The 13,452-nt window shown below is 42.8% G+C and overlaps 1 protein-coding gene across 2 annotated transcripts; it reads right to left on the minus strand.

Annotated features, from left to right (window-relative positions):
* Positions 1 to 10,372: 10,372 nt before the first annotated feature.
* LOC101520370 (calcitonin gene-related peptide 2) lies at positions 10,373 to 13,143 on the minus strand. Of its 2 annotated transcripts, none has more exons than XM_058662482.1 (4): positions 13,074 to 13,143; positions 11,989 to 12,083; positions 11,573 to 11,710; positions 10,373 to 10,532 (listed from the first exon to the last, which is right to left on the minus strand). In XM_058662482.1, exons 2-4 carry the CDS (start codon positions 12,072 to 12,074, stop codon positions 10,373 to 10,375), a joined length of 384 nt encoding a protein of 127 aa, XP_058518465.1. In that variant the 5' UTR covers positions 12,075 to 12,083; positions 13,074 to 13,143. The 2 variants fall into 2 exon arrangements, with proteins under 2 accessions (XP_058518465.1, XP_004593810.1); XM_004593753.3 differs by having other exon boundaries at positions 10,373 to 10,535; positions 13,074 to 13,140.
* Between the last annotated feature and the right edge of the window lie 309 nt (positions 13,144 to 13,452).

Here is a 13,452-nt window from a genome sequence, read left to right on the forward strand (position 1 = left end):
AACATCTCACCGTCCCGTCAAGTTCAACGGCCTCCTCTAAAATCTTTAAAAATTGAAATCATAAATAGAATAAATGACTGCAATGTCCAGGGCTGGTACAGGTTAAAAGCAGCAGCCAGGAACTCCATCCAGCCCTCTCCCAGGAGCGGCCATGGCCGAAGAACTGGCCACCTTCTACTGCTTTCCTTGGTGCATTAAAAGGGAGCTGGGTTAGAAGCGGAACAGCTGGGCCTCAAACCTGCGCTTGAATATGAGATGCCAATATCACAAGCATTGGTTTAAACTACTGTGCCAAAAATGCCAGCTCCACTTTAAATTTTTAAATAAAAGTGCTTAAATAATAATGATAATAATAATAAAAAGAAGTAGAAAAGGAGAGAAAGGGGAGAATGGCAGGGGGAATAGAGGGCACAAACATAAAAGACAACAAAATGGGCGAAGCCAAATCTGTCAGTAATGACAATTGATATCAATGGTCTAAATACCTCTACTAAAAACAAATTGATCATTGAGTTATGTTTTTAAGATCCTGATATATGTATGTACACAAAAAATAATACCTTAAGAATAATGATATAGATAGGAAAAACAATATTTATTCAAGAGGCATGCTTTGTAAACAATAACCAAGAGAAAGTTGTAGTGGCTGCAAAGTAATCACTAGGACATGGGAAACAATCAATGATACAGAAAAGGAGGGGGAGGGTCAAGAGGAAACATTTAGCATGAGGGTTAATATGGTCACATCCCACATCACAGAACCTGGCTTCAGTATCTGGCCTGGCTTTGGCTCCTGACTCATTTAACAGAGCCCAGGAGGCAGCAGTGGTGGCTCCAGAAGCTGGGTTCCTGCCATTCCCAGAGGAACCAGAGGAAGTTCTCAGCTGACGCCTTCCTCCTCTCACTGTTGTTGTAGGTCCCTTGGAGAGTGAAATAGCAGGTGGGAGCTCACCTTCTCTCAATCTCTCTCTCTGATTCTGCCTCTCAAATAAATAAAACAAAAAAATTCAAATAATAGGGTCAATTTGCTGAAAAGAACCAACAACCTTAAATGTGAGTGCACATAACAACAAAACTTCAAAATGCAGGAAGCAAACATTTTTTTAAAAATAGACATTATTTCCTACTGGTCATGTGTTGATATCTTTATCTAATGAAATGTTAAACCTGTGAATGTGAAGGGAAATGATATTATGCTATCATAAAAAATTACAATTAAAGAAAAAGGAGGAGTGTGTGTTGGGAATGCATGCAGGAGGAAAGATAGGGTGGGAAGTACCATTTAACACTCCTAAATCTATATTCCAATATATGTGGAACTTGTCCACTATATATAAAAAAAAGGCAAATTGCAATCAGAGTTGGAAATATCTATAATTTTGTCTCATAAACTGACAAAAGTCATAAAAATTCTAGGCCATAAAATAAAGGTTATAGGACCCGGCGGCATGGCCTAGTGGCTAAAGTCCTCGCCTTGAAAGCACCGGGGTCCCATATGGGCGCCGGTTCTAATCCCGGCAGCTCCACTTCCCATCCAGCTCCCTGCTTGTGGCCTGGGAAAGCAGTTGAGGACGGCCCAATGCATTGAGACCCTGCACCTGCGTAGGAGACCCGGAAGAGGTTCCAGGTTCCCAGCTTCGGATCAGCGTGCATCGGCCCGTTGCAGCTCACTTGGGGAGTGAATCATTGGACGGAAGATCTTCCTCTCTGTCTCTCCTTCTCTGTGTATATCTGGCTGTAATAAAATGAATAAATCTTTTAAAAAAATAAAAATAAAGGTTATAAAATTTTTAATATTGAAATCACAAATAGAATAAAACTATAAGCAATAATAAGATAGTTTTCAAATATTTAAAAATTATAACTGCACATCTAGAGAATCCATGTGCCCAAAAATATGCATCTCAAGACAATTAGAAAGTATTTTGACTTCAATAAATGTTAAAATATGTCAAATTTGTCAGATACAGCTAAAGCAACGCTTAGAGGGAAATTTATTTTCTTTTAAAAATAATTTATTTGAAAGACAAAGTTATAGCGGAAGAGATACACACACACAGAGAATCTTCCATCTATTAGTTCATCCTACCCTACCCGCAAAGGCAAATTCCACACGGCTGAGCAGTGCTGAAGCCAGGAGCTTCATCAGGGTCTCCCATGGGCGTGGCAGAAGCCCACGCACTTGGACCATCCTCTGCTGCTTTTCCCAGGCCATTAGCAGGGAGCTGGCTCAGAACTGAAATAGCCAGGGCTAAAACAGGTGTCCATGTGAATGCTAGCACAGCAGGTGGTCCCTTAGCTCCTTGTACCACAGTACAGTGCAAGCTACTACTGGGAAAGTTGTAACACAATGTGCTTCCATTGAGAAACAGAGAAAAATCATGAACTAATAAACTGTATCTGTATAATAAAGGATTTCAAAACAACCTAAACTTCCTCCCTAAGAAACTAGAAAAAATAATATCATATAATACCTGAAGCAAATAAAGGAAAGAATAATGATAAAAGTGAAAATCAATGAAACAAAACAGTAAAATATAAAGAAAACTCATGAAATAAAAAAATCTTCATAAATATCACTGAAAGTCATACCCTCTAGCCAGAATATCCAAGAAAAGAAGACAAATAACTCATTTCATAAATGAAAAGATCGCTCTAGATCCAACAGATAATAAAAAAAGGAAATAGTATAAATAACTATGCCTCTATGTCTGATGACTTACGTGAAAAGGAATCCATTCCTACAATAAGATGCTGGACTCTGTGTTTGGTATACGCTTGCAATGGGGGAGTCTCAACTGAACTTGAGCTTTGGTTATGCAACAAGGTGGAGGAATCCACCATGATGGGAGGGTTTGGGGAGGGGTGGGGAGAACCCAAGTACCTATGTAACTGTGTCACATAATACAATGTAATTAATGAATTAAAAATGATAAATAAATTAAAAAAAAGAAAAGGAATCCATTCCTTGGAAGGTATAACCAAAACTTATTTAAGAAGGACAAGTTGAATGGCATTACTTTTAGGGGCCTTACATGTATGTTAAATAGACATCATATGGCTTAAGATTTTTCCAACAAAGAAAACACCAAGCCCAGGGAGTTTTACTAGCAAGCTATTTCCACCATTTAAGAAATAAAGAGCACTAATTCTAAGCAATCGTTTCCAGAAAACAAAAGAGAAAATTAATTTTTTGAGTCCAGCATTATCCTAACAACAAAGCAAAAACATTAAGAGCACAAAATAATGTTCTTAAACCCAAAAATCCCTTCTCCAGGGGCAAGTGCATCATGAGATGTCCACTCCCATATCAGAGTGCCTGGGTTTGAATCCCAGTGTCCTGGTAATAAACACCTTAGGGGGCAGATGATACCTTAAGCACTTGGGTCCCTGTTACCCACACGGATACCCAAGTTCAGTTCTGACCTGCTTCCTGCTTTAGCTTGGCCCAGTCCTGGTTGTGGTAAGCATCTGGGAGTTCTGTCCATCTGTCTCTGTCTTTCCAATTAAATAATACATTTTCAAAAAGGCTTGCAACAAATTCATTAGAAAACAGATCCCTTAAATATATACAGAAGATTAAACATCACAATTAAATGTGGGCTTATACTGGAAACAAAAGACTTTTTCAACATTTGAACATCAGTTAAAGTAGCTGATTTTAAAACTTTGAAATTCAGTATACTATTCAATGCACTATTTCAGGGCCCTGTGTGGTAGCCTAGTGGCTAAAGTCCTCACCTTGAACGTGCCAGGAACCCATATGGGCGCAGGTTCATATCCCAGTGGCTCCGCTTCCCATCCAGCTCTCTGCTTATGGCCTGGAAAAGCAGTTGAGAATGGCCCAAGGCTTGGGACCCTTCACCCATGTGGGTGACCCAGAAGAGGCTCCTGGCTCCTGGCTCCTGGCTTCAGATTGGCTCAGCTCCAGCTGTTGCGGCCACTTGGGGAGTGAATCATTGGACAGAAGATCTTTCTTTCTGTCTCTCCTCCTCTCTGTATATGTGATAAATAAATAAATAAATAAACCAATAATGCTATTTCACTATAGCAACAGACTAAGGGAAAAATACATATCCATTGATTGTAACAATAGATGCAGGAAATTCACTTGATGAAACTCAGTAACCATTCATGTTAATTTTTAAAACCCTCAACAAATGAGGACTAGAAAACAACATTCTTAACTTTACAAAGTACATACATCTACAAACATGAAAGTTAACATAGTTCATGTTGAAAAATTACTATTTCCTGATGCATAGAAAATTACTCCAAAACCTAGTGACTTCAAACAACAATTTTTTTCACAGTTTGTGTGGAAGATGCTGGAATCTGGCTTAGCTAACTCAGCCATTGTGAAAGCTAAGGAGGATGGTTCAAGTCCTTGGGCCCCAATACCTACATGGGAGAACCAGAAGATATCTCGGCTTCTAGCTTCAGATCAATTTAGCCATGGCTGTTGCAGTCATTTGGGGAATGAACCAGTAGATGGAACATCTCTCTCTCTCTCCTTTGCTGTAAATATGTCTTTCAAATAAAAATAAATAACTGATAAATATATTCTGCTAGAAGAAAATTGTCTACAGAGAAAAATTCAAAAATTAAAAAATTCAAAGGAAATAATGGGAAAATTAATAAAGTGTGATCAACAAATCATAAAAATGTGTAGTTAAAATTTTTGAAGGTTGTATTTGTATATACTAGCAATGAACAATTGGATTTTTTCAAAATTTTGGCATGTTAGTACCAAAACATGAAATAATTATAAATTGGATGGTAAATGCGGAGGAGATCTTTACACTGAAAACTGAAAACACTGATAAACAAAGCAGAAAAGACCTAAATAAGTGGAAATGTACTGTTCATGAATTGGATGACTTATTATAATTAATATGCTAATTTTCCTTTTACTGATTTACAGAATCAAAAACATCCTCATCGAAATCTTACCAGAGATGTCCTAAGATAGTAACGAGTTGCGTCTAAAATATGTAAGGTATGTTGATAGGTACAACATAAGCAGAACGGGGCAGGCATTTGCACAGCGGTTAGGACATTATAGGGACGCCTGTGGTTCTCAGTACGACGAGTTACTCTCCTCTTCACTCCTGATGGCAGTTCCTGCAAAGGTGCTTCCTGGGAAGCAACAGGTGATGGCCCAAGTGCCTGGTTCCCCATCACTCCTGTTGTAGATTCAGACTGAGTTCCTGATCTTTTTTTCATTGTGGCCTGGTCCTCACTAAGTTGGACATTTGGACAGTGAGCCAGCAGATGGAAGATATTTCTCTGCATCTGATATTTTTTTCCTCTGTCTTTCAAAAGACACAACAATGTTAAAAACAAATGACCAAAATCACTTTGAAAAAGAATGAATAATGCCAGAAAGATCAATATTCCTTGGTTTCCATACCTCTGTTAGCACTGCAGAAATACAGTATGACATGTGTTGTATAGGCCACTAACATAGAAATGAGAGCCTAGAGACATATTCCACTCAAATATGATCAATTCATTTTTGAAAAAGTGCACAATTGAATGATGAAATAATAGTCTTTTCTACAGGATAGTCCTGGAGTAATTGGGCATATGCAAAGAAATTAATTTTAACATTCTCTCATTTTATTAAAACTCAAAATGGATTATAGAAATAACTAAATGTAAAAATAAAACAATAAACCATAAGTTTTTGTGATAAAATAGACAATAAAATTATTGTGACCTTGACAGGCAGAGTTCTTAAATATGAACCAAAAGCAAAATTAATAAAACAAAAATTAATAAATTGATTTCATAAAAGTTAAAGATTTCCACTATGAAAACCCCACAGTTTGGGACAAAAACATTGGTAAAATGTTTATCTGATAATAGTCATACATAACAACAAACAAGAAAACTCTCAAAACTCAACAACAATAAAGCAAGTAATCTACTGAAAATTCAGAAAAAGATTTTGATACTTTCTCAATAATGATAAACAAATGGCAAAAAAAATACAAAAAAAGGGTGCTTAGCACCATTATACACTAAGAAATGAAGATTAAAACCACAAGAGGGCCTGGCACAATTGTTCCATGGCTAAATTCTCAATTTGCAAGTGCTAGGATCCCATATAAGCACTGGTTCATATCCTGGCTGCTCCACTTCCCATCCAGCTCCCTACTTGTGGCCTGCAAAAGCAATAGAAGATGACCCCAAAGTCTTGGGACCTGGCACCTGTGTGGGAGACCCAGAAGAAACTCCTGGCTCCTGGCTTCAGATCAGCCCAGCTCTGGCCATTGTGGCCACTTGGGGAGTGAACCAGTGGATGGAAGATCTTTCTGTATCTCCTCTCCATAAATCTGATCTGCCTTCCAATATAAATAAGTACATATTTGGAAAAACGGCTTATGAGATTTCCTAGCTGTAGGCAACTGCCGAATTTGCCTTGTATCAAGTATTACACTCTTGGAAGAAAACCAGCCAATAGTTGTGGAGCATTCTGAGCCTGATTAGTGCCAAATTTGTGTTAACTTTACCAGTGTACATAGTTAGATATTCTAATTGTTTTTAAAAATAAGCAGGGAAGGCAAGGAATATCAGGCCAGCACATGCCACACCAGCATCGCCCTCCCCACGCCCTCCGACCAGACTGGTGTGCTGCAGTTTGCCTGGGGAAGGAGGTCAGGATGTGTTGGAGTAGCAGCAGCTGAGGTCCTGTTTGGCAGGGGATGAATGCCTTCTGGGAGCTTCCATAGACCTCCCATCACAGGTGGGTAAGGGAACTGAGACAAAGTGTTTTAGAGGGCAGAAAAGGAGGCCATGTCTGGGTCAGGCCAAGGCAACCCACCCATGTGGGAGGCATGGGCTAGGATAAGCAGCATAGCCCATCACCCATTATCCTACCCACCTTCTTCCATACCTCAACCCTCCCCATCCTAATCAGAGGCCCATATAGGTGTGCATCCCTCTCAACTATGTAAACAACATTAAAAAATAAAATTTAAAATTATAAAAATAAAATGAGTTGCTTACTAGTACTTATTTGTTGAAGTGCTGAAATGTGATACATAGCTGTTTGGAACACAAAAGGACCCACTCACTCTGTGAAATAATGTAGCCATTTCAAGTTCAATATACACTTGCCAAATTACTCAGCAATTCTGCTCCAAGGTATTTCCCCCCAAAGAAATTAGAATTTATTGGATAAGTTTCCTCAGGCTTGTACAACAAATTATCAGAAACAAAGGGATTTAGCTCCAAGTTCTATATGCCAGAAGTCCTCAAACCAGGTGTTCACCAGCATGTGCTCCTTCTGCAAACTCTGCAGAGTTCATTTTGTGTTCACTTCTTCTTGCTTTAGGTACTTTCTATCTTCTTTGGCCTCCTTGGCTTATGCCTCTTCGCCTTGGTCTTCTTGTCAGCTTCTCCTCTGTGACGCCTTCTCTGTTTATCTCTTACTTGACTCCATCACTCTATCCACCTGGATAATCCAAGATGATCTCGTTGCAAGATTCCCTTTTCCAAATAAGATAGCATTCATAGGTTCCAGTAATTTGGACATGGGTATGTTTTGGTACCTTAGCACCACTCAGCCTGCTGCACTATCCTCACACAGAGGTCTACCCATGAATGCTTATTGCACTTTAAGTCATAAATGCCAAAAGCTACAAATAAGGGTCCTTCAAATGATGAACCAACTGCAATACTTCCCTACAATATATCACTCAGCAGGAAAAAGAGACAAACCATTCACACATGCAACAACATGTTTAAATCCCAGATGTGTTGCATTAAGTAAAAGAAGTCAGACTCAAGATTCCATGCTGAACCCATTTGTGGAGCATTTTGGAGAAGGCAAAGTTATCAGGATAGAATAAGACAATGGTTACTACAGGTGGAGAGATGAGAAAGAAATTGACTACCATAGGGAAGCATGGGGGCTCTCGGGGGAGCAATGGAACTACTGCATACCTTTATTTTGGTAGTAATTCCATGACTCTCTGTACACCCGAAGGAGTGAATTCTTCTATATGTGATTTGGAAACCACCATGTTTAAAATGAGACTTTGGGGCCAGGATCCTACAAGCCTCATTGCCCTTTGCCTGTGGTTCCCCTTTGGACTCTGCCAACTGGGGGTTCCAGAGACAAAAAGGCAGGAGGAGCCAGGAACTGGGCACTTTTCGCTGTGATTTCTGATTCTTCCAGCATCACGCACAGGGTTGCTTTACTCCCCGAGCAGTCCTGTTGCAGTGTCTTGGAGCAGCCAGCTCTGCTGCCTTCCTCTCTCTGCGGTCTGGAGTTTGTAGATTCGCACTGCTTCAGCTCTCCTCTGTCCCTCCAGCCCACAGACAGCATCTGCTTCCCACAGTTTCAGCTCTCTACTATCCCGTGGCTTCCTTATGGCTTTTCAAAAAGGCAAACACTTGCTTAGTCTATCTTTCAGAACCACTTCTTCCTGTTACAATTACTGATGTAGTTTGCTTTCCTGACTAAAACTGAACTGATAGGAAGCTCAAGTTTTTTGTTTCCCACAAAATCCCACATGATCTGTGCTCTCTGTCCTTGGCCATCACTTACTCTGTGTCTTATGGCCAGTTCATAGAAAGTATATGTTAAATCTCACTCCAAGGATAGTCATCAGAGTTTGGGGAAATTTTATCAGATAAATCACCTAGTGTCTGCAACAAGTTGCAAGAGGGAGAAAAATGGAAGAGGAGCTTCTAGAACAGAAATTCTAAAATATACCAACTAGCAGCAATGTTGAGACTAAAGGTGATATTAAAATTTTTAAATTACCACTATTTACTTTAGCTATTAAGTGGGATTATTGATATACATGAAGAGTCCTCCAAATGTAGAAATATTCATGAGAATATTTAAGCATCATTAATGCAATAATATCAATGGGGTAAGGGATTAGATGAGACATGGATGTAATAAAATTGACCACGGGTCATTCCTGAAGCCAAGAAATGGGTACAAAAGATTCACTGTATTATGTAAAGACAAGGTTGTTGGTGTAAAATTCTACGTGTGTTTACATAATATAGGCATTTATTATGTCAGGCAGTGGGGGCAAAGGATGGCCAATAGGTGTCTGCAAAATGTGACAAGACACTGTTAAAAGGTATAAGCTGCAGTGATTTCCACTGTAAGGCCTGAAGGTCACAGGAGAAGCTTCAATTGTCTGTATGTGTGTCCATCAGATCTCCATACCTCCACTGCCTCAGATGTAAAATGGAACAGTAAGATCTACCCCATTGTTTTGTCATGCAGATAAATTCACAGGTAGAAAGCATTGCCTTAGCATATCATCTGGCTCACGGCAAGTACTCAAAAGGCATGAATGATTATGTTACCACTATTATTATATAGGAAAATGAAATAAAACACAAGGGTCTTAAACAAATGTATCCAAAATATGCTTTTAATCTTGATGAAGTTCACAAATGGCACAATATTGACATTTCCTTAGACAAATTTTAGAATCAGGTTCTTAGACAACAAGGCACAGCATCACCATGACCAAGTGTCCCCAGAGGCCACAGAGGCAGTGATTTCACGTCTCCCCAAAGATTGGCAGAGCTGCCATGGTCAGCAGGATGGCTCTCAAAGAACCATTTTGCTACCAGATAAGCCCAAGAGAGATGCCACCGTACTTCCTGGACATAGCATCAAATACAAAACTGAGGTACAACAAATATGGAATTAACTCATTTGGCATTCAGTTTCATTCCTTTCCAGTGACAAAGGTGGTGCTTTTTTTTTCAGTATCTATTAGGATGCAAACATGTATGTCTTCCATGGGGCATTCTCATCAAGCTGTGGTCAACAGAAATGAATAGAAGTGGTGAGTTCACGTAACCTGAGATGAGGAAAAATGAAGGGAAAAGAGAGCAGAGAGGAGCAAAAGAATAAGTGCAAGAAAGACAAGAAGTGAATAATCACAATTATCACTGAAGGCAATTTTTAATTTACAGAAGTGCTTCTTTAATGGTATTGATGACTTGTGGTGTAAGATATGAGCAGGCTTACAAAGCAAATGAAGACTAAAAATAAACTTAACTGTGACTATTTGGATCAGTGTGAGTGAGTCTCTGACTGCTGATCAGGAGCTAAGCCTTTCAGACCCTTGTTTTATTCATGGGTGGCCCTGGTTGAAGTTTGTGAGCCCCTCTTTGAAAGTGGTCCTGGCATTTTAATTTCAAGGTCAGTTCTTAAAGGGACTCACTACCTCAGGGGGCAAAATGTTAGCAGGAAACAATGGACTTGAAGAACTCAACCCAGTCACTGGGCTTCAAAATGTGCATCTCAATCCCTGAATCCCTTCCTGCCCCTGTCCTGTAGTATAAAGGCAGCCTCACCTTCTTCCCGGAGTCACCCAGCTGCTCAGGCCCTGAGATCCCTGCGACGCCGGCCAAAGGTGTTGGAGCCCACATCAGTGGGCACATAGTTACCCTTCACAATTCCCCCGGACCTGCTCAGCAAGCCTGCCAGACGCTGGGTCACGCAGGTGGCAGTGTTGCAGCCTCTCTTCTGAGCACTGCTGCTGCTTTACGGGAAGCAGAAGGAAGAAAAGACCTGTCAGTGGGAGGCTGGGAGAGGTGTCTTCCCTTCTGGATTCTCATAACCAGAACTGAAGCTCTTGAACACACTACTTAACAATAAGTGTTTCTCCTAAATGTGATTTTCAAAGCTGTTGGGAGAAATGGCTGGCAGCTTCATCCAAACCCATCATGTGCACATGTGTACGGCACACACACACACACACAGCCCTTCTCAGCCAGGGGGTTAGGCTGAGGCCCTGGGGGAGGGGTGAGTGGCAAGGCCCATCCCACCTTATGACATATAAGGAATTTATATATATTATCTTGCACCTACTAGCCAACAAAAACACTCTCCATGGAAAGCTGCAATTTCTTTAAAGCCTTCATTAGAAGGAGCTCATAGAAAAGGTTCAACTATATCCTCTTTCAGAAGTGGTTACCTGCTCCTTAGCACATTGCTTCTGCTGCTTGCATGGGGTCATGGAAATCAAGCACCCCCCCCCACCCCGTGTGTGTGTGTGTGTGTGTGTGTCTATGATTCTGACTTTCAATAGATCAATAAACCAGTCTTCAGAATTGGTGCATATCTGAAGGTCCAGAGCTACCCCAAATGCTTCTGCCTGACCCTAACCTCCACAGAGCTTCTGCCTTCGTTTTGAAAAGGGTGAAAGGAATGTTCATTGCAGGTGCAGGTGCAAAAGAATGATACACATAGGGGCTACTTCCTAAACTCCCGGAGGCCCCATGTTCAGCCGCTAGCTTCACACTCACCAGTTATAATTCACCCAGTGCTGGGAGGTCTCTCCAGTGCTACAAGACATACTTCCAAATTGAGCCGTTACATATACCCTCATTTTATTTCTTAATCCCTTCCAGAAGCATGTCTTCTTGCTGGGTCTGACCACCATCCCTCCAGCTGCAGCATGGAAGCTGACAATCACTGGGTCCCAGGTCCTGATGGATAATGATAGCCTGGGCATGTGTGCTCTCTCCTTGCTCTCTGGGAAGTGTCCTCTGGTCAGGGACTGGTGGGAAGTCTTACCTGATGCCTTGTGCTGCTGGATCCTGTTCCAGCTCACTGAGTTTCAACTGCACATAGTCTTTCATCAGTGCAGCCAGCAGGAGGCGTGCTTCCTCTTCATTGACTGTGACTCGATCTGGGTTGCTTTCCAAGGCTGACCTGTGAAGCACAAGCAAACCCACTGCGAGTTCTGAGACTTTGCATGCCCCCTATCCAGGTGAAAAGCAGCCAGGCTTGCCAGTGCTTGCCTCTTCCTCTGAGCTTGTGGTTGCCCTGAACCCCTCCCCAACCCATCCGCACTCCCCAAGTAGACAAGGCACGAGGCCAGTTTTCACGTAAGGGTGCTGATTCACTACCAGGAGTGAAGCTTGAGAGGCACGGGACAATCTGATCCCAGGGTCAGAGGGAGAGTGCGCTGCTGCTTAGAGCTGGCTCACCTGAAAGGCGCCGCCTGGAGGCCGCCTGCCTGGCACAGGACCAAGATGCTGAGAGCCAGGAAGGGGGAGAATCTCCCGAAGCCCATGACGCCTTTCTGTAAAGGAAGAATGAGGTTACCAATGCACCGAGACCACTGATCTAGGTTCTAGTCTCTGCCCTGCCAGACCTCGGGCCACACTGCACCTTCCCGTGCCTGCGTTCGGGTTATTGACCAGACAGTTGCCGTCAATCTCCCAAGATGCATTACTGCAAGCGGCATGGCAGAGCAGACACCAACACCGCGCTGGAAACGCGGGGGTTTTGGATTTGAATTTTGTCCTGTGGGAGACCAAGAGAAGCCACGAGTGCCAAGCACACAAACCAACACTTTGCACCCCGATCTATGCAGAAACCAAGAGGCAAGCACTGACTCAACCTGAGGCAGAATTCCGCCCATCTTTCTCCATAGAATCAAAGTTGGGAGACGACTTTCCCCTCATGCACGTGTAAGGTGAGAGGGGTAGATGGGAAAGAGCAACTTTTGCAGTCTGAAGGTTTTGAATTGGAAACATTTCTTACGTACCAGGTGCAGGTGTCTCTGGACTGCCGCCCCTGCAAGCGCCCTGCAGCAGCTCAGGCTAGCAGCAGGTGGCGGGCGCCCACCGGTGGAGACGCACCCATTCCTGCAGCCGGCAGGTAGCCCTGCCTCATGCTCATGAACACGACATTGCGGACAGGGGCGCAACTCAGAAGAAAGTTCCGGTCCTCACTGCGCAGGGGACTGATAATAATCCCCAAAGACGTGGATGGTGCGGACACTTTTGCCCTAAACTTTATAAGATTTACAGATCCATCTACCTGAGCTCGCGGAGTGTACAGTGCCCATATCAAGTATGCTCCGGGGTCGGCCGGTGCGGATTACGGGGAAACGCCCAGGAGAATCCCCATATGGACACCTACCCCAAGCCAGGAAAGAGCCAGGACCAACCTGCAGCACGCAGGGCCAGAGGACCAGGATGAGAAGGAGAGGAGGATAAACAGAGCCAAATGCATGGGCTAACGAAACAGGCAGGATGTTAGAGTAATCCAATGGAAACTTTCTCACCTGCTGATGAGACGCAGCACAACCGACAGATCCACCTGAGATGAACACAACTCCAGCTGTAGGGACCTTCCTAGCGGAGCCCCAGGCTCTTATTCCAGTGACCTCGGGAGGGGAGGGTCCCTACCAGCCCGCGCGGCCAATCCAAAGTGGCCAGGGCCAGCCAATCAGAGGCCCGACCGAGCTCTGCTGGCGTCATTGCTGGCGCTTCCCGCCTCGGGTTCACCGGCAGGGAGCTGTGGACTCCCGCTGTCATTTGCTTGAGGTCATTGCCCAGGAGCCAATGCCATCCAGAAAGTGGGGGTGGTGGAGGAGGGGCAGAGGAGTTCTGTGTCATCTAAACTGAGGGACCAGAGCTTCTCTTGCCTCCCTGGAGCCTGGT

Source organism: Ochotona princeps, chromosome 4, assembly GCF_030435755.1.
Source record: "Ochotona princeps isolate mOchPri1 chromosome 4, mOchPri1.hap1, whole genome shotgun sequence".
NCBI lineage: Eukaryota > Metazoa > Chordata > Mammalia > Lagomorpha > Ochotonidae > Ochotona > Ochotona princeps.

What these genes read in the sequence shown, in the direction of transcription:
- LOC101520370 (XM_004593753.3), bottom strand. Translation starts at nt 12,074, where the DNA reads ATGGGCTTCGGGAGATTCTCCCCCTTCCTGGCTCTCAGCATCTTGGTC. An exon ending in CTCCAGGCGGCGCCTTTCAG is followed by an intron (nt 11,711 to 11,988) that starts GTGAGCCAGCTC and finishes TGTGCTTCACAG; the next exon opens with GTCAGCCTTGGAAAGCAACC. An exon ending in CCAGCAGCACAAGGCATCAG is followed by an intron (nt 10,536 to 11,572) that starts GTAAGACTTCCC and finishes CTTCCCGTAAAG; the next exon opens with CAGCAGCAGTGCTCAGAAGA.